The 23,215-nt window shown below is 51.5% G+C and overlaps 1 protein-coding gene across 1 annotated transcript in view; it reads left to right on the top strand.

Annotated features, from left to right (window-relative positions):
* LOC133358317 (DNA topoisomerase 2-beta-like) overlaps positions 1–9,516 on the top strand; it is a 49,226-nt gene extending 39,710 nt beyond the window's left edge. The window contains exons 30-36 of the mRNA XM_061576576.1: positions 818–979; positions 1,862–2,084; positions 2,680–2,807; positions 3,454–3,603; positions 3,967–4,080; positions 4,268–4,425; positions 4,709–9,516. Of these exons, the coding sequence (XP_061432560.1) occupies positions 818–979; positions 1,862–2,084; positions 2,680–2,807; positions 3,454–3,603; positions 3,967–4,080; positions 4,268–4,425; positions 4,709–4,927 (1,154 nt within the window). The 3' untranslated portion in view covers positions 4,928–9,516. The remainder of the gene's footprint in view (positions 1–817; positions 980–1,861; positions 2,085–2,679; positions 2,808–3,453; positions 3,604–3,966; positions 4,081–4,267; positions 4,426–4,708) is intronic.
* Positions 9,517–23,215: the final 13,699 nt, after the last annotated feature.

The following is a 23,215-nucleotide window of genomic DNA, read 5'->3' as shown; positions in this document are numbered from 1 at the left end:
ATGCGGTGTGTGGGTGTGTATGCGGTCTGTGAGTGTGCATGCGGTGTGTGGGTGTGTATGCGGTGTGTGGGTGTGTATGCGGTGTGTGAGTGTGCGTGCGGTGTGTGAGTGTGCGTGTGGTGTGTGGGTGTGTATGCGGTGTGTGAGGGTGCGTGCGGTGTGTGGGTGTGTATGCGGTGTGTGAGTGTGCATGCGGTGTGTGGGTGTGTATGCGGTGTGTGGGTGTGTATGCGGTGTGTGAGTGTGTATGCGGTGTGTGAGTGTGCGTACCGGTGTGTGAGTGCGTGCGGTGTGTGGGTGTGCATGTGGTTTGCGTGAGTGTGTGCGTGTGCGGTGAGTGTTTGTGTGGTGTGTGCTTGCATGCGGTGTGTGGGGTGTATGCGGTGTGTGAGTGTGTGTGCGAGTGTGTGCGAGTGTGCGTGCGGTGTGTGGGTGTGTATGCGGTGTGTGAGTGTGCGTGCGGTGTGTGAGTGTGCGTGCGGTGTGGGAGTGTGCGTGCGGTGTGTGGGTGTGCGTGCGGTGTGTGGGTGTGCGTGCGGTGTGTGGGTGTGCGTGCGGTGTGTGGGTGTGCGTGCGGTGTGTGGGTGTGCGTGCGGTGTGTGGGTGTGCGTGCGGTGTGTGGGTGTGCGTGCGGTGTGTGAGTGTGCGTGCGGTGTGTGAGTGTGCGTGCGGTGTGTGAGTGTGCGTGCGGTGTGTGAGTGTGCGTATGGTGTGTGAGTGTGTGTGCGGTGTCTAAGCGTGGGCGGCCGCTGTGACTATTGTAAACGACGGGGAACGGCGCGCTGCTGTGTCGATGCCGTGCTGTGCCGTGCTGCAGGCAGTAAGGCGGCGCGCAAGGGAGCGTCGTCCAAGAAGCCCAAGAGGAACCCGTGGTCGGACTCGGACGGGAGCGATGACCTGGAAGACAAATCCGTGAGCGATGCGGACGACACGAGCATCGGCCTCGTGCCGCGGGAGAACGTCCCACGCCGGGCTGCCGGTAACCGCCTCTCCGTTCGTGGTCTCCTCCTCTGAATTTGCCCCGCCGTAGTTTTATATTTATCCATTTCACGTTGCCGTCTCCCTGCACCCCCCCCCCCCACGTTGTGTCCATGTCTTTCCTTGCCCCCCTCCTCCCTCTGTTGCTCAAAAACTAATTAATGTCTCCTGTCTGTGTCCATACCTGTTGGTGTGTGGATGTGTGTGTGTGTCCATAGTGGGGAGCGGTAGTGTAGCGGTTAGCGCGCTGTGCTATGAACCCAGCGACCCGGGTTCAATTCCCGCTCACGGCCAATACCCAGTGACGATTATCTGAACCGGTCCTGGGCCTCCCCTAGGTCGACTCAGCTTCAAATGAGTACCTGGTGCTGAGTGTAAATATCGCCACTGGAGAGACAAAGGCGGTCGGGCATGGTGCGAGCCACCCACCTTGTGTACCGTTCCGACTTTTATAGGTGCTCGCTAACAGCACTTGCCCCTCCAGTCTGTTAAGGCTATTCGGGGGGTCTTTGTCTTTTGTCCATACGTGTCGGTGTGTGTGTCCTTACTTGGTGGGGAGCAGTCGTATAGCGGTTAGCGCGCTGCGCTACGAATCACCTGAGTTCGATTCCCGCTCACGGCCAACACCAGTGACAATTATCTGAACCGGTCCTGGGCCTCCCCTAGGTCGACTTAGCCTCAAATAAGTACCTGGTGTGTTGTGTAAACATCGCCACTGGGGAAACAAAGTTCGCCGGGCGTGGTGCTGGCCGCTTACCCCCTCGTGTGGCTGTGCCGGCCTTCAAAGGTACTCACTAACAGCACTTGCCCCAACAGTCTGTAATGGCTATACGGTCCTTGCTTACCCCCCTTCTCTGTACCACCTGCCCCCCCCCCTGTGAAGCGATGACGCCCAAGAAGTTCACGTTTGATTTCTCGGACGGGGATGACGAGGACGAGGACGAGGTGGTGAGCAGCCCCCCGCGGAGGGTGCGCTCAAAGTCCCCCCCAAGCCCCGTGGCCAAGAAGAAGACCTCCTCCTTCGACTTCTCTGACAAGGAGGACGAGGACGACGTCACTCTGCCTCCACCTCCTCCGCCAACCAAGGCCAAAGAGGCCGTCGATCGGTACGAGCGTGGGACACAAGCATGCGCGGAGGTGGCTGCATGTGTCCTGTGGTGGTGGTGGTGATTCTGTGGGGAGAGGTGGTGTACTTGTTAGCGCGCTACGCTACAGACCCGGCGACCCGAGTTAGATTCCCGCTCACGGCTAACACCAGTGACGGTTGTCTAGACCGGTTCTGGGCTTCCCCTAGGTCGACTCAGCCTCAAATGAGTACCTGGTGTAGAGTGTAAACATCGCCTCTCGGGAGACAAAAGCGGCCGGGCGTGGTGCTGGCCACCCACCCCCTCGTGTGCTGTACAAACAAAACATAAGAAGTAGTTCTAAAGAAATTCGTTTTCAATATAGATTTAAAAGTGCATAGCTCCAGAGGCTTCCTAATATCGGAACGAAGAGCGTTCCAGACGGCCGCGGAAATGCATCTGAAAGCGCTCGATGCTGTGATCGTTTTTGTTCTATGGCTGAACCAAAAACGCTGCTGCTGCCGGAGAGTTTGCGTGATGATGGTTTATGACTCCTTGGCGATGACGACGATATCGATGGTGGCAGCTTTAACGAGTGCAGCAGCAACAACAACGGTGACCACGGTGTGTGCCGTAGGCGGGCGCCGGAGCCTCGCAAGGGCTGGAAGTCGACGGAGTTCGACTGGGACGAGGTGATGGGCACCCCCTCTCACCCGCCGCAGGCGCCCGCCGCTTCCGCCACGACCAGCAGCCCCGCCAAGCCCGGTAGCGCAGCAGTGCCCACCGCATCACTCCGTCCACAACAGAGTTCAATCATCAAACTCTTGAGATCGATCGGTCGACGGCTACATTCGTTCGTCACGCCTAGTCGGCAGAGGACGGTCACGAAACCTCTTACTTAAGACGGCATCGGCAAAGGCTGCTCTTAAGTTGCCGTTGCGGTACCCCGGGGGGGTGGATCGTGTGCGCTCTGTGCGTCCGCGAGGGTGACCACGACGGGGGACTGGCGCCGGTCCTGTGTGGGGTCGTAATCCACTTCGGACATCGACCGCTGACTGAAGTCCCGTGGCGTGCCGGGGCGGGGGGGGGGTGCGTGGGAGGGGGCGGCTTTGTGCATCGAGACAGCGGCGGGCAGCAACGTACCCACTACCTGGTGCGGTGTGCGGTGTGCGGTGTGGAAGCGTCGCTTACTCGGGAGACAAAGGCGTCCACGCATGGGTGCTGGTCACCTCGTGTGCCGTGCCATGCCGGCCTTCTTCATAGGTGCTTCTTGCTTAACAACACTTGCCCCAACAGTCTGTTGAGGCTGTCCAGTGTGATCTTTGCCTCATCCTGTATCGAGTCGTGAGCTGTGCTCCTCCGTTCGTCGCCCTCCCCCCCGCCACCACCCTGCCCCCCTCCTCACCGGCAGCGTTGAGCAGCGACGACGAGAAACCTGCAAGCACGGCCACCCCCCTCATCTCGTCGCTCGCCTCCACCAAGCCGCCCGCCGCTGCCGCCGCCACCTCCCTCGCCAAGAAGCCGGCCGCGTCGAAAAAACAGTCCCAGGCCGCCAAGGATGGTGAGGGTAGGGGGTGGAAAGGGGGGGAGAGGTGGGGAATGAATGAAGGACGGTGAGGGTGGAGCGAGGGAAGGGGTGAGGTGGGGAATGAATGACTGAATTGACTCATCTCTTACAAGTGGTGGTGGACTTGATGCCGCTGTGTACGTGTTTGTCGGGGATCCGATTCAAAATGATTGGAACAGCCCCGGGGAAATCGTCATTGCCCGTCGTCTTTACGCCCTGCCCTCAGAGTCGGATTCACAGTGTCTCCTATCTCCCTCGAGCGTGGCTTGTCCGTGCCGCACACTCCCCGGCACGCGTTGCGTTGCCGCGTCTATTAATACGGCGGGTTTATTTATTTGACTTATTTATCCCGGTCAGGAGACAAAGCCAAGAAGAAGCCCAGCGCCAAGTCCAAGAAGCCGCTGAGCTTGGACTCGGACAACGACAGCGACGAGGTCGCCTCCTCGCGCAAGCCGGCGCCGGCCGCCAAGGGTGAGCACCCGTCCGGCAATCCTCGTGTCTCCCGCGTGTCCCCTGCGTGTGTCCCTACGGATCTCCGCTCGTCCCCGTGGGCCCCGCTGTTCATCCACGTGCCCCTTGTGTCTCCGCACGTGTGTACCTCCTTGCGTCTCACCGCTGCCTCCGACTCCACTTCCCCTGCGTCTCCGCCCCGCGGCAGGCAAGGGTGGCGGCAGCAGGAAGAGGAAGGTGGCTGCCTCCGACTCAGAGAAGTCTGACGGGGAGTACAGCCCGCAGAAGAAGGTGACGCCCAAGGCCGCCACCGCTCTCCCCGCGGCGACTGGCAAGGCCGGGAGAGGGGCCGCCGGAGGCAGCAAGGTGAGGCAGCCGTTACCGCCTGCAGCCGTGGCTACGATCGCCACATGCTCGCCGTTACCGCTGCAACGCTCTATATACCGTGAACACACACGATACATGTCCTGAACGCTCTACACCATTAACATGCACGATACGCGCCCTGACACCACGGTGAAACACACCACCACGAGCAACAAACACCGGGCACACACCCATAACTCCGACACACTGCTCATCGTAAAATCGTGTCGGCGCCGCGGACTGTAACACGATGGACCTTGGCGTGTCGTCTCGCCGACCACAGAAGGGCAAGAAGGCGGCCGTGTCGGACGACGAGGGCTCGGCAGGCGTGGACAGCGACGACGGGGTGGGGGCCGGGGCCAAGGGAGCGGGAGCCGCAGCCAAGGGGGGCGGCTCATCGAGGGGCGCCCAGCAGAGGGAGCGCCCGGGGCGCGCGCGCAAGCAGGTGAAGTACTGCGAGGCCTCGGACGACGACGACAACGACGATGACTTCTTGGGCTGAGACGTGGGACCCCCCTCCCGCGTCCATCACCCTCCCCCCACCGCCCACCTCGCCCCCCCTCCCAGCCGCCCAGCCAAGTGTTCGTCCGGGAGAGATTGGTGGGTGCCAGTCCACTCGTTGATGTCCTTTTTGCAAAAAAATATTATTATAAATCCGGGTGATGGAGGGAGAAGATGTGTGTGTGTGCGCGTGCCAGCGTGATGTTGCGCCGCGCCAACGGGGTCGGGGTTGGGTTTCAGGACGAGGTGTGAGCGTGAGTGATTGCGTGTGTGTGTGGGTTCAGCCAGCAGTATTAGTGATTGGATTAGTGTTAGGGTGTAGAGATTGGATGCGTGTTACGGTTTAGAGATGGATTAATGTTCGGGATAGAGTTTGGTTGAGGGTTAGGCGAGTGGTTTTGGGAAGCGTGATACGTGTTGGGGTTGGAGTTTGTTGTCATGGTTCGTGCTCCAGTAAGAGTCAGGGTTATAGTTAATGTTAGGGATATAGTACGGTGGGGGTGAATGTTCGGGTTAGCGTTAGCGGCTCCAGTTACGTTTGGAGATTGGGATAGAATTGGGATGAGGGTTTGAGAGTTCTAATTATAATCGTGTTTAAATTAGTGTTGGGGTTATAGTCGCGGGTGGTGTTTGTGTTCACATTCACGTCGGAGCCTGGGGTGTACGTCATACACCAGCGAGCTGCTGGGTGGAGATGGGGAAAGAGGAAGGCAGAGAGATTAAGCGAGAGCCCACGGCCGGTCCGCCGAACTGCAGGGTGCAGGTTGAACTCCCGTGCCGTGTGTCCCACAGCGCACCGCTAGCCGTGGCCAGCGTTGACTTGTGCAGAGCCGTCCTCGTGTGGCAGCCGCCGCCCTCACACGCACCCTGGGTTCGAAGCCAGGTTCACGTTTGTTTTTATTTTGTTTAACCAGTCGAGCACTCGAGAGAACGAGGTGCAGTCTCATTAGCAAGAGTGACCCGGGACATTAAGTCTGCCAGGACGGGCGACGGTCGCTTGTGTAGTATCGGCCCCAGTTGCGTAATTTACGGCATAAGATTTTTAGTTTTTTTAAATGTGGACTTTTGACTCCTGCGCACTGCAAAGCAGACGGCGCGTGGTGTTAATACTGCGTCTAAATGTGCAGCACCACCACAACCGCAGTAATAACCAGGGCGGGCCGCTTGATTCCAACCGTGAAGCTCTGCAACAAGCGAACGCGCCACCGCCAGGCCGCTGAGTCACGATTGACGGCGCCAAAAATTAAGTCCACCCCCCCCCCCATCATCGGAAAATTATGATTCGTCACTTAATTCGGCTTTGGCCCGGCTCAGGAAAGTGTAAAACATCGCCCGCTTTCCATGCGACGAACTCGCAGCGCAGAGCATACAAATCAACGGTTTTGCCGCCTCCTGGAGGGACCTCACCGAAGTCGTAGAGTTTTGCGGCCAGCTCTCCGACAAGTGGCCGCATGGCAGCACTCTGCGAGGGTTCCCCAACGGGAGCCCGCTTCGCCTGGCATGTGACAACGATATTGCACACGTGCACTATCGTTGGGAGAAGCTTGCAAAAACAATTACTTTTGTGTGAAAACCCTCTTCGCTTATCCCGTGGCTGCCCACGACTCTCCTTCTACTCCTCTTTTTTTCCCCTGGCTCTCCGTTCGCCCGCCCGCCTGCCTGTGTATGTGCGCACGGCTGCTCGGTTTCGCACACGTGGGGAGCTCGTCCGCGTTCCGAGCACCTCGGCTGTCCGACTCGTGGCACCGCGGAGTGGAGGTGAGAGCCCTCGTACACTTCGCCATCACCGCCCATCCACTTCCGTCAAACAAACGTCTGTCTGATAATCTGCGCTCAAATGAGGATTGAGGCATTGGCGTTCATCTCCCGTTTACAGCCCCCCCCCCCCCCGAGCCATTGATGGAAGTTCCACGTTCTTATGGCGACGGCGGCGACGAGTCTGATCCGCAGGACAAACCGCCATTGACTTGCCCACGAAGCGGCACTCTCGTCTGCCGCTGTGCAAGCGATGGCGAGCGGTGTGCCCACATTCCGAGCGTGTTTCGTTGAGAGCTTCGCGCACCACCTCCGATTGCATCGCTCGGCTTAATTCTGTGGGACGTGTGACGATTTATCGCCGTTCACTTTCATCGGCATCCAAAGTTTCCGTAATCCTGCATGGGGTTTTCTCCCCTGGGGTTCTCCGATTTCCTCCCATAGCTGATAGCCAACATGCAGAGTGTAACTAATTGGTGATTGGCCAAACACACCCCAGTCTCACAGGAGTCTCCTGAAAACAAAAACGGTCTGCGGACTCTTCAGGCGGTTGTGTGGCTTTTCCCCGAGTGAATCGATTCAACCTCTTCTGTTGCTGTCAAGTGATCGCGATCTCTGTTGCTTCTCTCATTTGCACCGAAAGTGGCCACCTTTTTGTACAAGCAACTAATGAAATATATGGATATATTTAACAACTTAATTGTTAACTCTTTGTCAAGGCTACGTTCGGAGCCGGGGTGGGGAGTGTGGGGCAGTGCAGTAAAATCCGCCGTTGTACTCTACTCCGCTCCCAACACCTACGCTCCTCCCCTGCACCTATGCGTTGCAATGGGCCAGCGGGGTGAAGTATGCCAGATAGCCCCCCCCCCCCCCAGCACACACGGTGTGGGGAAGCTCTCCTCATCCAGCAATGGATTGCAAATGTGGGGCCACGCATATTGTTTCTGCTATCACTTGGGGCTTCATACCAGCTACCTCCAGCGCGCGTACACGCGTAGTCATGTCGATTACGTTGGAAGCATCCCCTGCGGGGCAGCGCTGCGAAGGTGAATGAAATAGATATTGTGAATTAATATTTATCCAAATTGAATGAGTTGATCTTTAAATGAATTCATAGCTAGGTGGAAGTGAATCGCCATACCGCGTCTGCGAAATGAGGTGAAGTCCCCCAACCATCAAACGCCACCATCGGTGTGACGCTCCTTTTCCCCTCCTGCCGTACGAAAGAAGAAGTAGCAAAAATTACTTTGGTCATTCATGAATGAAGAGTAACATGTCAAATTGAATCAAATTGAAAGTAAGCGATCAATCGAATCTCAATGAAAATGAATGAACCGGATATCTCCGATCAAACAGATCTTGGTTAAAGTGAATGGGTTGAATCGATCTCTAAATGAAAAGCTGTACTGTATATGAAATCAAATTAATAGAAAAAATTAAGATCAGTCGGATCTCGATGAAAACGAATGAACCGTATATCTCCGATTGAACAGATCTCGGTGAAAGTGAATGGATCGAATCTGCATGATGCTAATTCCTTAGACGTCCTTGGATGTGAGAGCCGGTGATTGTGAATTGCCCGTCGGCGGAGTTCTCTCTCACACGCCCGTTGGCCGTGCCGTAGCCAACGTCTCGCATGTCTCTGTGGATTTTTGTCTCTCCTCTCGCGCAGCCCTGAGATTTTTTTTTTTACGAGCGATGATGTTGGCGCCATGAGGCAGTGCCAGGAATGGGTGGTGGTGGTGGTGGTGGTGACGACATCAGCATGTGTGGCGACATCAGCATGTGTGGCGTGGCGACATCACCATGTGTGAGGACATCTACATGTGCGCGTACGGGGGTTTTGTCTTTTGAAGGTTCCCGTTTTACGTTTGTTTGATTTTTTATATTTTTGTTTCATACTCCCCGAACGTTTGCGTGTGCGTTGCCGTGGTTGGTTGTGCGTCTCGTACGAGGATGTCGCTGTGTGCCGCTGTGTCCCGCTCGGTGGCGCGGTGTGCCGCTCTGTGACGCTGTGTGCGGTGCATAATATACACACACACACAAATGAAATTGGTGGGGATTGTTCAGGAGTAGTTTGTGCCGAGTCGCGCCGCGCGTCGTTACGCACGGCCGATGTCCGACGTTTTGCTCCCATTGCTTTGGAAGCTTCTCGAGAGAAATGCAATTGTTCCGTTTTCGCTCCCACGCGTCCCGGATCTTGCTCTCTGTTCCCGACAGCCTTGTGCCGAACTGCAGGCAGTCCCCGTGTTACGGAAGACTTCGGGAAATCCGATGCTCCCATAAATCATGTTTTCTATGCTTCGTGGTATTCATAAACAATTGGACACAGTGCAGTATATGTTCCATGAGTGTCATTGTGGGTAGTTTTAGGGTAAGATATTCGATTAAATTCAAGAATCATAGGGAGTGCGATCTTTACCGTATCGCTGAACGTACGTTCAGCGATACGGTAAAGATCGCGATAGAAAACGGACGACAGCGCGATGCAGCACTGAGAGAAAACGGCAGGGGGGAGACTATTTCCGGCTATGGGATTCTATCGTTGATTTTGGGGGGGGAAGTATTCGCTTTCCGACGTACGGAAAACTCGGGTTACGGATATCTCCCGTGAACCTCTAACCCTTCCGTAACCCGGCGACCGCCTGTACTCGCGTAACGACCCCAAGACGCATCAGTCGATCGGAGTAGATGGAGTTGCCATCCCTTTCCTTCCTCGTTCACCTCGCTCCCTTTTAAATCGGTTTCAAGCTGACATTCCATCACCGAGTGGAGGCTATCGGCTTCCCTCGGAGTCCTCCAGTCTTAATAATAGGGGTTTTCCCCTTTTTTCTGGCAACAAACTGAAACCCTTTTTTACGCCTTTTTGCGTCCTCTGGTCGAGCACCAATTGGGTCGAGGCTCAAAAGAAAGCCATCCCTTGGTGTGGACCAATCAGTTTCAAGGACAATGCATATATTATCAGAGTGTGTTTTTTGTTTGCATTTGACTGCAAGCATTGTGGTTAATGCAGACATGAATCCTTGTAAAAAAGGGTTTCAGTTTGGGTTGCCAGAAAAAAAGGGGAAAACCCCTCTTATTATATTTTGGTATATTTTGGTACTGGCAAAGGAGGTCTAATGATGTAGATCCTCCAGTCTTGTCAAGCCATCATGTGCATCGTCGGCCACGGTTGGTCCACTGCCTTCACACTATCCTGCGATCCAACAATCCGCCGAGAAACCTTCACGCGCGCCGATTTCATCGCTCCATCTCTAATGGCGGGCGTGCTCTTGTTGCGCTTTGCATTCCTTGGCCCGCCCGCTCCCCCCTCTTGTGCGATTCTCGACCACCATCGGCCATCGTTCCTTCTGACGTGTCCTGTGCAACCCCCCACCACCACCACCAACTGCTGTTCCTAACAGTTTTAATCAGGTAAGTAACCTGTAACTAATCCGCGTGCTTTCTCCTTCCCTCAACGTAAATCCAAGCTTGCGTCTCCCCCTCCCACCCCCCTGTCCCCCACCCCCCCTTCTCCCACCTCCGCCTCCCACACCCACCCTCCCACCACACCACTTTGCGTGCGGATCTCTGCTCCTGCGCGCAAACCCATCTTGCTCCCCTGCCTGGTGGCGTGGGTGGCGTGGGCGTTCCCCGTAAATAACTCTGTAAGTAAAAGAAATAGCTACTACAAGTCCCTAATAACTATAACGACGACGCATCACTTTATTTAATGAAAAGGACCCGAACTCAACCCACAACACCCCCCGACACCCCCCCCCCCCCCCGTGTCTCTCTCTCTACCCTCCTGTCCTACACGACCAGCTGGTAGCGTGAAAACGGCTCGCGCCGCCGTCTCGGCATCCGTTAAGAGGATTTCCCAAACTCTGCAAAACGTCGGGAGCGTCGGAACTTTTTAACCTAGTTAGGTAAGCCACCACGCGCGCCTGGTTGTGTTTATAATAACAAATGTATCGCTTTTTTTTAAGTCACCGCGTGCAACATGGGTCAATGTTTGTATCATGATTACTATGGAGTACTGTGTCGTTTTACTTTTTAATTTGTTTTGCATCCATGAAGTTTTTAGATGAACTGTCGTCGGTTAAGCACATGTTAAACGAAACTCACGTTGCATTTTTATCCCGTTTTACCGCGTCGGGTCGGGGGGGGGCGGGGGGAACGGTGTCCGTGTGCGTTTTGAATAGTAAATTCCGGATGATGGCTTAATGAGCATTCCCACATGTCTCTATTAAATATGTTTGGTTCTGTAAACGTCCCGCGCATGGCCTCTTTCCTTGCCTTGCCCCTAAGACGGCCAAGAGCGTTGGCAGCGATCGCAAGATGGGATTGCTCACACGGGAGGGGGGTTTGCGACTGTGAATCGCGGGCAATCGGCTTGCAGCGAAGAGAACGACGAGAAATGCCACGGAAGGTTTAGGATCGCCTTGGAGGAGTCGCTGGAGGATCGTGGCCGCATCCACCGAGGATCCCCTGGACAGCCTCGCTGGACAAACAAATCGATCTTCTAGAATGCGGAGGTGTGGGGGTGGTGGGGGTGGTCCTTGGGTGAGACGATCAGGAAGAGCAAGATGGCGATTGTTCCTGGGACCACGTTCTGCGGAAGTCCAGACTGCCTGGAGACTGCCTGCCTGGAGATGGTCAGTCGATCCTCCACGCAGGGAAGGTGGGGGGGGGTCCCTTGAGTCAATCATGAAGATGACAATCATTCCTGGGAGACGTCCTGCCGAGGTCCGGAGACTGTTTCGAGGCGATGGTGAACGAAGAACTGGGACTGACGACGCTGCTGTTGCTTGGACAGGCCCTCGTCTCGTCCTTCTGGCGTATGGCGTGTGTACATGATGCAGTTCCACCACTGGACGAGAGGATTAGGAATAAAGGATGTACAGGGGGTTTCAAAAAGACTGACCCAATTTCAAAGCAGTATATTTCACGATGGCAACATGCTACAATTACACAATAAGTTACAAACGGTTTAACGAGTTATCAAGTTTTACTAGCCATTTTATAAATGCTTTGTGCCCTCCACCTGCTGTACGGACAACATCGAGACGATAGTTGAATTCGTCTTAAACGCCTCTCAAAGTGTCTTCTAATGAAGTCACCGCTGCCGTGATTCTGTTTTGAGGTCATCCAGATTAGTCGCTAATTGTGGCACAAAAACACGGTTTTTGACGTGTCCCCACAAGAAACAGTCGCAGGGTGTGGTGATGTCCGGGGGTGATCTTGGGGGCCAGAGGCATCTTGCGGTAATCATCTGAAACTCTGCCCCGCCCTCTCTATGCCCCACCCTTTCAAGTGGTAAGAGTTTCATTCATGGGCGGTTCGTGGTTGCAGAGATGTAGCAATTTCAAATCCGGTCCATCTGTTTGAAACACCCTGTATTTGAGTCTCCTGCAGAGGCAGCGTTCTCTCAATGCTTATTGGGGCTTTGCATTGAGCGGGAGGGAGGGGGGATCCCAGACACAGCATGAAAGAGAAAGAGACGGAAACAAGAGTAAGTTGTTGTATGTGTTGGGATTATGAAATTTTGATAAAAATAATAAAAATGAATAATTTTCCGAAAAATGCGCAAATCGCATTAATTATGTTAATGTGTGTATTACTATGCATAAATTATGATAATGCATGTAATTATATGCATAAATTATGATAATCGCGGAGATAATCGTAGTAATTTATGCGGATGCTTGCGATTATGTTACTGTGTGCAGTTGTGATAATTAGGCTCGGTTTCGTTTATCCAGGGTTATATCAATCAGGATAACACGATTATCATCGATTAAACATTTGCTGATTATCTTAGTGTGTTTATTATTTTTAGGTCACCAGTTTCAGATCTCATCACAGGATACAGCTATCAAGAATAAGACAGTTTTGCATGGACTTGGAAAGATGCACTCGAACAGTTGGTGTTAAGCAATTTTAATTCTAAACAAGCACATGACACTCTAGTATGCGAAAGCGAGTATACGTCAATAAATTCCTGGGCAATCTTATGCAATTAACGAAATTAAATGACTAAAAATACTTCTTCATTGGCGAAATTATGCAGTTAACGAAAATGAATGACTAAAACATTTCTTATTCATGTAACTCGACGGCAGCAACTGCTTTGCACGATCAGTTGATATTGAACGCACCACCTCGAAATGGCAACCCTTTTTGAAACGCAAAGACAGTTTTTCTTTTAAAGTCTTATTCGTGTGCGTGCTGTGTGTGCGTTGTCCCCTTGTAATATCAATTAATTCTTAGAGTCGGGAGTTGTGTCGTTAGCTTGTGTGGTGTGGGAGGATACGAACAGCGGCCAGAAGTTTTCTCTGGGTTGGGCGTGGCCGCCGCTCTGCTCCTGCTGCTCCCTCGCTCGGCGTGTCGCTCGGCTTTTGCTCTCTCTCTCTCTCTCCACTGCTCGATGACGAGTCGGCACGATGCTGTCCTTGAAGATGCTCGGTCGCTCGTGTCGCTCGGTGTCGCTCGGTGTCGTTCGGTGGCGCACGGTGGCGCCCGGTGGCGCACGGTGGCGCAAGGTGGCGCACGGTGGCGCAAGGTGGCGCTCGTTCAGCGATCTCCGCCTTTCCTGCGGGTTGTTCGCTGGTCGTCACTCTGACGAGGAGCGATGCTTCGTTCGTGGCAGGGTGGACGTTGGCGTCTTTGTTGGCTTCACTCGCAGCTCTGCGACTCAGGGTAGCGATTCTTCTCAGGTGGTGCAGACCTCGGCTTGTAGCTACGCGTCGCTACTCCGCAAACCTCGTCATTCTGAATGATGAAAACTTCTTGACGATCTGTGGTGGAGCCGAAGATGGGCTCGTGGCCCGGATGATCTGTGTTGGAGCCGAAGCCCGGATGAGATCTGCTTTGTATGGATTTTCCTTCGGTTTATATCGGAAAATTCCACTTCGGCTTCCGAGTTGTTCAAAGGCTGTGTCATAAAACCCTCCTGTGGGCTGAACCATCTGCGTTCGTTGTGTGTGTGTCCGTCCGTGTGTTTCGCGTGCGTGTTTGTCCGTGTGTTTATTAGCTTTGAAGACACAGCTGTGTCGTTCTGGAAGAAAGGGGTGGGGGTGGGGGCCTCGTGACGGCGCCATCGAAGTTATCCATTAGCCAGACTGATGATTCGCGTCGAGTTATAAAAAAAACATTCGAATCCATGTTTTGTTACTGAATAATATTTGTCGCGAAAACCTATGCGTTAAGCGAGCTTAATTATTCCCTCCCTTGCTCTGGGATCACATCCTTTGTCTCACACAGCTTAAGTTGGTTTGGTTTGGAAGTTGTAATGCGACTTATTTGCTGCTTGGTTATGCCGAAACCGTGTTCACGATGTTTCATCGTGACCCGATCTCTCATGGAAATGTTATTTCCTCGCGTGTGCAATTTTTGCTGTCCGTGTTGTGGGGAGACAAAGGCGGTTGTTTCCACGGTGGGGAGCACCCGGCGCATGCGCTTATTTATTCGAAGGCGTGTGTTAATTTCCTTTGAGCCCTTGCCCCAACCTTTTATGGGTGTCATTTCCTGGCTTGGTGCCTGTGTGTGGAGATCCTCTTGGAAAGACAAAGGCGGCCGTGTTGCTCGCTTCCCATGGGTGTTGTGTTTGGTTAATTTTGAGAGCCTTCTCCGCCCTTGATTCCTCTTCTACTTTAATTCCGTACTTATTATTTGACTTCTTGTGATTCTTTAATCTGATATCCCGGCTTATCTTTGTTCAGAATATAATTATCTCTTCCTTCATGGTGCCTGGTTTGAGGTTTTTTTTAACAAAAGGATGTCCTGCTGACCCCCCTGCCTGCCATTCCCCCCTCCCTTGTTCCTCTTGTGTGAATTTAGGGGAGTTTTTATTACCTTATTGCCCCCCCTTTCATGTCCTCTTTCCTTTCAAATGAAGGTGTGCGCGCATCTGCGGTAGTGTGGGGGCCTCTGTGGAAGTGTGGGGGCGTGTTCGTTCCCACGTGGCCGTGTCTATTAAAAAAAACGATATTATCTATGTTGGCAGAATAATTCTTAAAAAAAAATAATATAAAAAAAAATAGAAAAGGGGGTACATACACAACAGTCCGCCCGTTTGAAAATTATCAGGGGTCGATTTGGCCACTGGCGAATTTTCAAACAAAGTAATGCCCCCTTTTTATGTCATGCATCTCATCAGCCGCCCTTACTCTCGGCGGTTATTTCTTACGACGCGCGTGCACGTATTACAATCTTAACCTGGTTACATCTGAAATAAGCAAAGAAAATAAACAACACGTTAAACATTGATATTGCGTTACATCGGTTCTCATACATCATAACTCCGGCGAATATTCATTTTTGTTTTTGTTAAATCCTGGTTACATTTGAATTAAGCAAAGAAAATAACAACACGTTAACATCGATATTGCGTTACATCGGTTCTCATACATCATAACTCTGACGAACATTCATTTTTGTTTTTGTTAAATCCTGGGAAACGCTAGGTAGCGGTTTCGAACGCATTTATGCGTTACCTTCCTCATGTTGCCTGGTTTACCACTTATCACTTTGATAATTTGATCACGGTTTTCGGGTTCGTTTTTGTAGTTTCCTCTCTCACTCTCTCGCGTCGTGGGAGTGTGTGGTGAAAAATTGTGCTGCACGTAACCAGAATTCGCGCACTCGACCCACTTTGACACTTGGTTCGTGGCATTCGCTCTCTCTGCGATTACATGCACATTTGCCGAGTCAGTGTGTCGATTTAATTCTGTCCCTCGTAATGTTGCCCTCTTTGTTTTTACGAGTGTGTTGGATTTCAACACCATTCCCGATACGTCATGGACATTCGTCTCCATTTTAGCACTCCGATCCACGTAATTTTTGGTTTCCCTTGGATATTTTCCATTCAAAGGCTCATGCCTGCGCTCCTCAGGGCGTGTCCCTGCTGTCTGTTTTTGTACTGTCCGATCACACTTCAATTCAGCCCTGTCACTTGCAGCCTGCTTAGGGTTTAACACCTCGGCGGGTGGGGCGCGTGTTGGCCGCTCGCTCGCACTGTGGATGGTTCATCATGTATTTGGGCCGCATTCTGTGTTATTCTTCTATTCCCCCCTGGTATAGCCGGTTTTTGACCTCCCATCCTGCGATTCTCGTACATGTTTGCATCCATACCTCCGCGGTCTGTGTAACACCTTCCCGCTAGGTGGTTATCTTCCCATCTCTGTGCGTAATTTGAACCTTGCGTGTGTCGTGGGATGGGGTGTTGATATGGTTCTGCTCTGAACCTCTCCCTCCTGCGATTCTCGTACATTTTTGGCCCAGTATTTCTCCCATTTGGGTGCCAAATTTTTCCTGGATTGTTACTTTGCCATTTCTGTGGGTAATTTTGACCTTGCGCATGTCGGGGCATGGGGTGTTGATATGGTTCTGTTCTGAACCTCTCCCTCCTGCGATTCTCCTGAATGTTCGGCTTTATGCCGCTCTCATTCTCGTGCCAACCTCTCTCTGGGTTATTTTGCCATGTGTGCGTGCGTTTCTGCTCCGTCCTGCATTGTGGGACTGCTCGGTGATTTTATTCCTCTCTGAGAGGCTGGGTTCCTCATCCCTCTCCCTGTGTTCTGGATCCGAATTATGATTCTTAGCTCTGTATAACCATGCCATGTACGCCTTGCTCTCTATGCGGCGTAAGGATGCGGTTTCTGGATTCAAAACCATTCTCACCCTTTCTGTAATCTCTGGGCTCAAGGATTAAAAAAACATAATTTTGAACATTTTATCTCCTTCGTGGTATTGATTCACATCGCCTGCGTAATACGCTCTTTTAAATTGGACGAGGTAGTCCCGTGGATCTTGGTCCATGCCCTGGGTCATCGATTTTACAGCATAAAACCCCTCAGTGAGTGTCGAATATTCCCCAAACTTCCGAATCACTGCCAGGCTCAGTTGTTTAAAATCATTTCTAACCTTGTGTGGTAGTGACTTTACCCATGGGATAGAATCTTTATGTAAGCTTCGTTTCAACAAACTCGCTTTTTCATCCCGTCTCCTCAGCCCTCTAATCATTGCCTCCTCTTCTATTGTTGCGATATGTGTGTGGATATCCATAGTCTTATTGTGGGGGTCAAAATCGGGAATTCTGACTAGAGCCTTGTCCATCAATTTAAGGGTTTTACTGTTGAATAAGTATTCCGAAAGTTGATCGCCGACAGCGTCATCATCAAACAAGTTATCATCAGGCAATCTGTCACTTTGGTCTGTGCTGTGTCGGGCGTGTTGCCATTTTCCTTCAGTTTTTGCCTCTGCCCTTAGTGGAGCATGTCCTGTCGACTTTACTTTAACATTTTTCCTCCCTCTATCTGTGAAGTTGTCAGCCTCACATGTTTTTGTTTGCATGTGTATCTCTCCATCCCTTCTCTCGAATTGTGAGGGTTTCCCTTTGTCAAGGCTTTTTTGTTCGATATCCATAATTTTTGTGCGATCAATCCCTGGACTCTGTCCACGTACCCAAGAGTGTGATTTAATGTTACTTCCATATTTTTTCTGTGGATCGACGTCTGTGAGTTTCGCTGGTGTCGCGAGCACTGATTTCTCTCCCGTTTCCTTTCCAAATTTTTCCTCATTCCATAATCCCTGTCTGTATGCCTGTGTGAGAAGGTATGAGTCCTGTCCTGCCTTCTCTGCAGTTTTTGCATCGTGTTCGCCTTCGTTACATTTTATCCAGTCAATTAGTTTCCCCCGAGGTGTGTTCGTGTTATCGATACAGCTCCCTTCCCATATGTCTCTCTGACTGTACTGCTTTGTAACAGATTGGTCGGTACGTTTAAATACGAGCTCCCCGTATCCCGTAACCCATTCAAAAATTATTCTTAATCCCAGCATCTCAAAAGTGTGTCGGGAGTTACTTTGACATTCCCTTTCAGAGTGCATATAAAACAATTATCTCACAGAGTGTAGTCAATTTGACTCGAGCTATCTGTTATTTTCCGATTCAGAGTGCGTACCTCTAACACCATTTATCACAGGATGCAATTGGTTTGATACGATATTATCTTAATTCCACTGTCTCTGTTTTAACCCGCTATTCTGGGTTTTAACCTTAGAGGGCGTTTTTTGTTTTCCGCCCGTTCACAATTACCATGCAATGTTCGATCCTGATATTCTGGTTAATACGAAGTGATTCATTCCATCATCCATGCAAAACACTGTCTGCGAGAGATCCCGGACGACGCCACCCATTATGTTGTATGTGTTGGGTTATGAAATTTTGATAAAAATAATAAAAATTAATAATTTTCCGAAAAAATGCGCAAATCGCATTAATTATGTTAATGTGTGTATTAATATGCATACATTGTGATAATGCGTGTAATTATATGCATAAATTATGATAATCATGGAGATAATCGTAGTAATTATGCGGAGGCTTGCGATTATGTTAATGTGTGCAGTTGTGATAATTTGCTTAGTTTCGTTTATCCAGAGTTATCAATCAGGATAACACGATTATCATAGATTCATTTACCGATTATCCTAGTGTGTGTTATAATATTTTAGGTCTCCATTTTCATATCTCATCGCAGGTAACAGCTCTTATGAATAAGATGGTTTTGCATGGACTTGGAAAGAAGCACTCGAACAGTTGGTGTGAAGCAATTTTAATTCTAAACAAGCACATGACACTCTAGTATGCGAAAGCGAGTATACGTCAATAAATTCCTGGGCAATCTTATGCAATTAACGAAATTAAATGACTAAAAATACTTCTTCATTGGCGAAATTATGCAGTTAACGAAAATGAATGACTAAAACATTTCTTATTCATGTAACTCGACGGCAGCAACTGCTTTGCACGATCAGTTGATATTGAACGCACCACCTCGAAATGGCAACCCTTTTTGAAACGCAAAGACAGTTTTTCTTTTAAAGTCTTATTCGTGTGCGTGCTGTGTGTGCGTTGTCCCCTTGTAATATCAATTAATTCTTAGAGTCGGGAGTTGTGTCGTTAGCTTGTGTGGTGTGGGAGGATACGAACAGCGGCCAGAAGTTTTCTCTGGGTTGGGCGTGGCCGCCGCTCTGCTCCTGCTGCTCCCTCGCTCGGCGTGTCGCTCGGCTTTTGCTCTCTCTCTCTCTCCACTGCTCGATGACGAGTCGGCACGATGCTGTCCTTGAAGATGCTCGGTCGCTCGTGTCGCTCGGTGTCGCTCGGTGTCGTTCGGTGGCGCACGGTGGCGCCCGGTGGCGCACGGTGGCGCAAGGTGGCGCACGGTGGCGCACGGTGGCGCACGGTGGCGCAAGGTGGCGCACGGTGGCACACGGTGGCGCAAGGTGGCGCTCGTTCAGCGATCTCCGCCTTTCCTGCGGGTTGTTCGCTGGTCGTCACTCTGACGAGGAGCGATGCTTCGTTCGTGGCAGGGTGGACGTTGGCGTCTTTGTTGGCTTCACTCGCAGCTCTGCGACTCAGGGTAGCGATTCTTCTCAGGTGGTGCAGACCTCGGCTTGTAGCTACGCGTCGCTACTCCGCAAACCTCGTCATTCTGAATGATGAAAACTTCTTGACGATCTGTGGTGGAGCCGAAGATGGGCTCGTGGCCCGGATGATCTGTGTTGGAGCCGAAGCCCGGATGAGATCTGCTTTGTATGGATTTTCCTTCGGTTTATATCGGAAAATTCCACTCGGCTTCCCGAGTTGTTCAAAGGCTGTGTCATAAAACCCTCCTGTGGGCTGAACCATCTGCGTTCGTTGTGTGTGTGTCCGTCCGTGTGTTTCGCGTGCGTGTTTGTCCGTGTGTTTATTAGCTTTGAAGACACAGCTGTGTCGTTCTGGAAGAAAGGGGTGGGGTGGGGGCCTCGTGACGGCGCCATCGAAGTTATCCATTAGCCAGACCGATGATTCGCGTCGAGTTATAAAAAAAACATTCGAATCCATGTTTTGTTACTGAATAATATTTGTCGCGAAAACCTACGCGTTAAGCGAGCTTAATTATTCCCTCCCTTGCTCTGGGATCACATCCTTTGTCTCACACAGCTTAAGTTGGTTTGGTTTGGAAGTGTAATGCGACTTATTTGCTGCTTGGTTATGCCGAAACCGTGTTCACTATGTTTCATCGTGACCCGATCTCTCATGGAAATGTTATTTCCTCGCGTGTGCAATTTTTGCTGTCCGTGTTGTGGGGAGACAAAGGCGGTTGTTTCCACGGTGGGAGCACCCGGCGCATGCGCTTATTTATTCGAAGGCGTGTGTTAATTTCCTTTGAGCCCTTGCCCCAACCTTTTATGGGTGTCATTTCCTGGCTTGGTGCCTGTGTGTGGAGATCCTCTCGGAAAGACAAAGGCGGCCGTGTTGCTCGCTTCCCATGGGTGTTGTGTTTGGTTAATTTTGAGAGCCTTCTCCGCCCTTGATTCCTCTTCTACTTAATTCCGTACTTATTATTTGACTTCTTGTGATTCTTTAATCTGATATCCCGGCTTATCTTTGTTCAGAATATAATTCTCTCTTCCTTCATGGTGCCTGGTTTGAGGTTTTTTTTAACAAAAGGATGTCCTGCTGACCCCCCTGCCTGCCATTCCCCCCTCCCTTGTTCCTCTTGTGTGAATTTAGGGGAGTTTTTATTACCTTATTGCCCCCCCTTTCATGTCCTCTTTCCTTTCAAATGAGGTGTGCGCGCATCTGCGGTAGTGTGGGGGCCTCTGTGGAAGTGTGGGGGCGTGTTCGTTCCCACAGTGGCCGTGTCTATTAAAAAAAACGATATTATCTATGTTGGCAGAATAATTCTTAAAAAAAAATAATATAAAAAAAAATAGAAAAGGGGGTACATACACAACAACGTGACCCCATGAAAAGATGTACACAAGAGACAGACAACACAGAATCGCGTGGCAACGTACACGTCTTGAGAGCCACCAACACGGTGCTCTGGCCACCGCTTCTCCCGTCCTATTGAACATGGCTCCTGTTCTGCGCATCACAACGCAAACACTAATATTTTTTATTTGAACAGTTAAGGCTTCACTGAGCTGTGGCTCTTTTTTAGAAGCCACCTGGCGATCACAAATGACAGCTCAACAAAGTGGCTTGTGGAAATTTACAGCAAATAATTTAAAACGTGCGTTTCTAAATGTGGAGGGACGAGACCGGAGAAAAATCCATGTGACCACGGGGAGAGAACGTGTCGACTCCAAATATAATAGAGGCATTGGGATCAAACCCCACGACTTGCATACCAGGCAAGGTAGTTAACATCTCGCCACTGCAGCAATAACAGCAGTTTCTCTGCTCAACGTCCAACACACACAGCATATTATTTTCTGCACACTCGTAACAAACCAAACATTGCGCGCCAGCATTTTTAAAAAGTCCTGTTTATTCGCACAGCCGGGCTCGACAAGAATGTTGCAGGCGGTTTTAACGATACAGGTGCCCATCCACCACGGGAGGACGATTCACGGATGGCCAACGGCTACAAAGAGCTGGGCCGTGGTGTTAGCCGAGCACAATCCAGACGGCGAGTGACGACAACTGGGAGGTCTCGAGGTGTGAAGTCGTGTCTCGAGGTGGCGGTCATGTTTTAAAGTAATCTCACTAATAAATACGGGGTAGTATTTTTTGGGTTTAGATCGTGTAAATATAAATGTCGCTAACCCACGACTATTATTTGACAGCCAATCGGTAAGGTTTGTTACGTAAACAAAACATGCTGATTACTACTTCAGCACACACCCGGTGTGTCGGGAGTGTTAACACAACATTTACACTTTGAGTGCTGTAACGTTTCTCTGGCGATTACAATAACCAGCTTCATTGGGCGATTTGCCAGAATTGTGACGGAAGTCTTCCCGTCTCGGTCTTAAACAGAGTCAAGGTGACATCACTGAGCCTATCAGGTGCGAAGACCACAGTGGGCGGCTCATGTAGTTATATAAATTACAATGCATTGCGAACCTGAGAATATGCGGCACCTGCGCAGGTTCTGAAAAACTCCTTTTTCACTGGTACATCCGTGCCGAGCCAGCATGGGTGATTTACCTAACCAAGCCAGAACCAAACCATGATATGCTGGTCTCGACGCTCTTGGGGGGGTCTACGTGATGTGTGGTTGAGGCAAAATCCATCATTGTACTGTGTTTGCCACCTTTTATAAACCCGTTCTGACGAGCGTGAAGTATGGTGAAAAAAAACACGAGATGACCCGCATGGCACACTGAAGCCCTCATCCAGCAATGGATTGACAGATGGCTGTACATGAACAAGGCAGCATTTAATCTTCATATAACCCAGGTCCCCTTGTGATAGAGGCAATATTTAGCGCGTGTCAAGGGTCTATATTTCATATAGGCCGAGGTTAAAGGAACCGCTAATAACAAACATGGTAAATAAAAAAAACATCGTTGGCGGTGCAACCACGGTGCCACGAGGTTCCCGGCGCGTGGAGCTCAATCGCTCCTGGCACGTGGGAGCAAACGGCGGACGTGTAGCGAAAGGCCGTAGCGAACGTCCGTAGCGAACGTCGTAGCGAACCCCCGCGTTAACAGCGGCGGCCCTTGGCGTTCCATTCCAAAGGCTGAGCTGCGGAGGTGCCCACTGCCGGAGGTGCCGGCTCAGGGCCCCGACGTGCTACCGCGTTCCGCGGCCCCCACGTCCTCCTCCTCGTTGGCCAGCTGCATGCGGCGGCGCACGGTCAGCTGCTTCGCTCTGTTCCGCTCCACCTGGCCCTTGGCGAGGATGAAGAGCGTCACGCCGACTGGCATCCGATCAGCCTGTGCAGAGGCACGCACACGGGCGCGCGCGCCCGCCATCACGCGCTAACAAAGACGAAAGATCACCCCCGCGTAGCCTTTTAACGAGCTGTTTGGGGCAAGTTGGCGAGTAGCACCAATGAAGGGCAGCACGGCACACTGGGGGGGGGTGGCCAGCACCACGCCCGGCCGGCCGCCTTTGTCTCCCCAGTGGCGATGTCAACACACCGCGCCAGCTACTCGTTCAGGGCCGAGTCGAGTACACGACACTTGGGGCTTGCGTGGCAGAGCGAAGCAAGCACGTCTCCGGCAATCTGACGTTGGCAGAAAATAAAACGGCCGCTTTCGTCTCCCCCATGCTGATGTTTTATACACACCGCACCAGGTACGAGAGTGAAAACTCATTTCTTTAAAACTGATTTTTGTGTTTTAGTTTGTCCTACTTTCCCCATACCTCCAATTAGAACAGTTGGCTACATACGGTGCAAAAGAAGTTCAACACACATACATTGCACCTCCAATTAGCACTTGGCTATGTACGGTGTGAAAAGTTCAACATACACCGCACCTCCAATTAGCAAGGTTGGCTCCGTACGGTGCGAAAGAAGTTCAACATACACTGGTTAAAATACGAGTCACTTAAGTGGCCGCGTGCTCGTACCAGGCCCAGCCAACGGTCTTCATGGGGTTGTTGGCGGGGCGCTTGGGGATGTAGTTGGGGTCGTTGTAGAGCGCCTGCTTCACGGACCTGGCATCTCCCGGTGGCGGCTGCTGCTGCTGGCGGAGTCGCCCGGCGGCGCCGTGGAACCGGGCAGAGCGAGCGCCCAGCAGCCCTGCGTGGGACGGGCAGCAGACAAAA

Source organism: Lethenteron reissneri, chromosome 61 (assembly GCF_015708825.2).
Source record: "Lethenteron reissneri isolate LAM-NWPU_2019-01 chromosome 61, ASM1570882v1, whole genome shotgun sequence".
Lineage (NCBI taxonomy): Eukaryota > Metazoa > Chordata > Hyperoartia > Petromyzontiformes > Petromyzontidae > Lethenteron > Lethenteron reissneri.
This window is presented reverse-complemented; position numbering and strand designations above follow the sequence as displayed.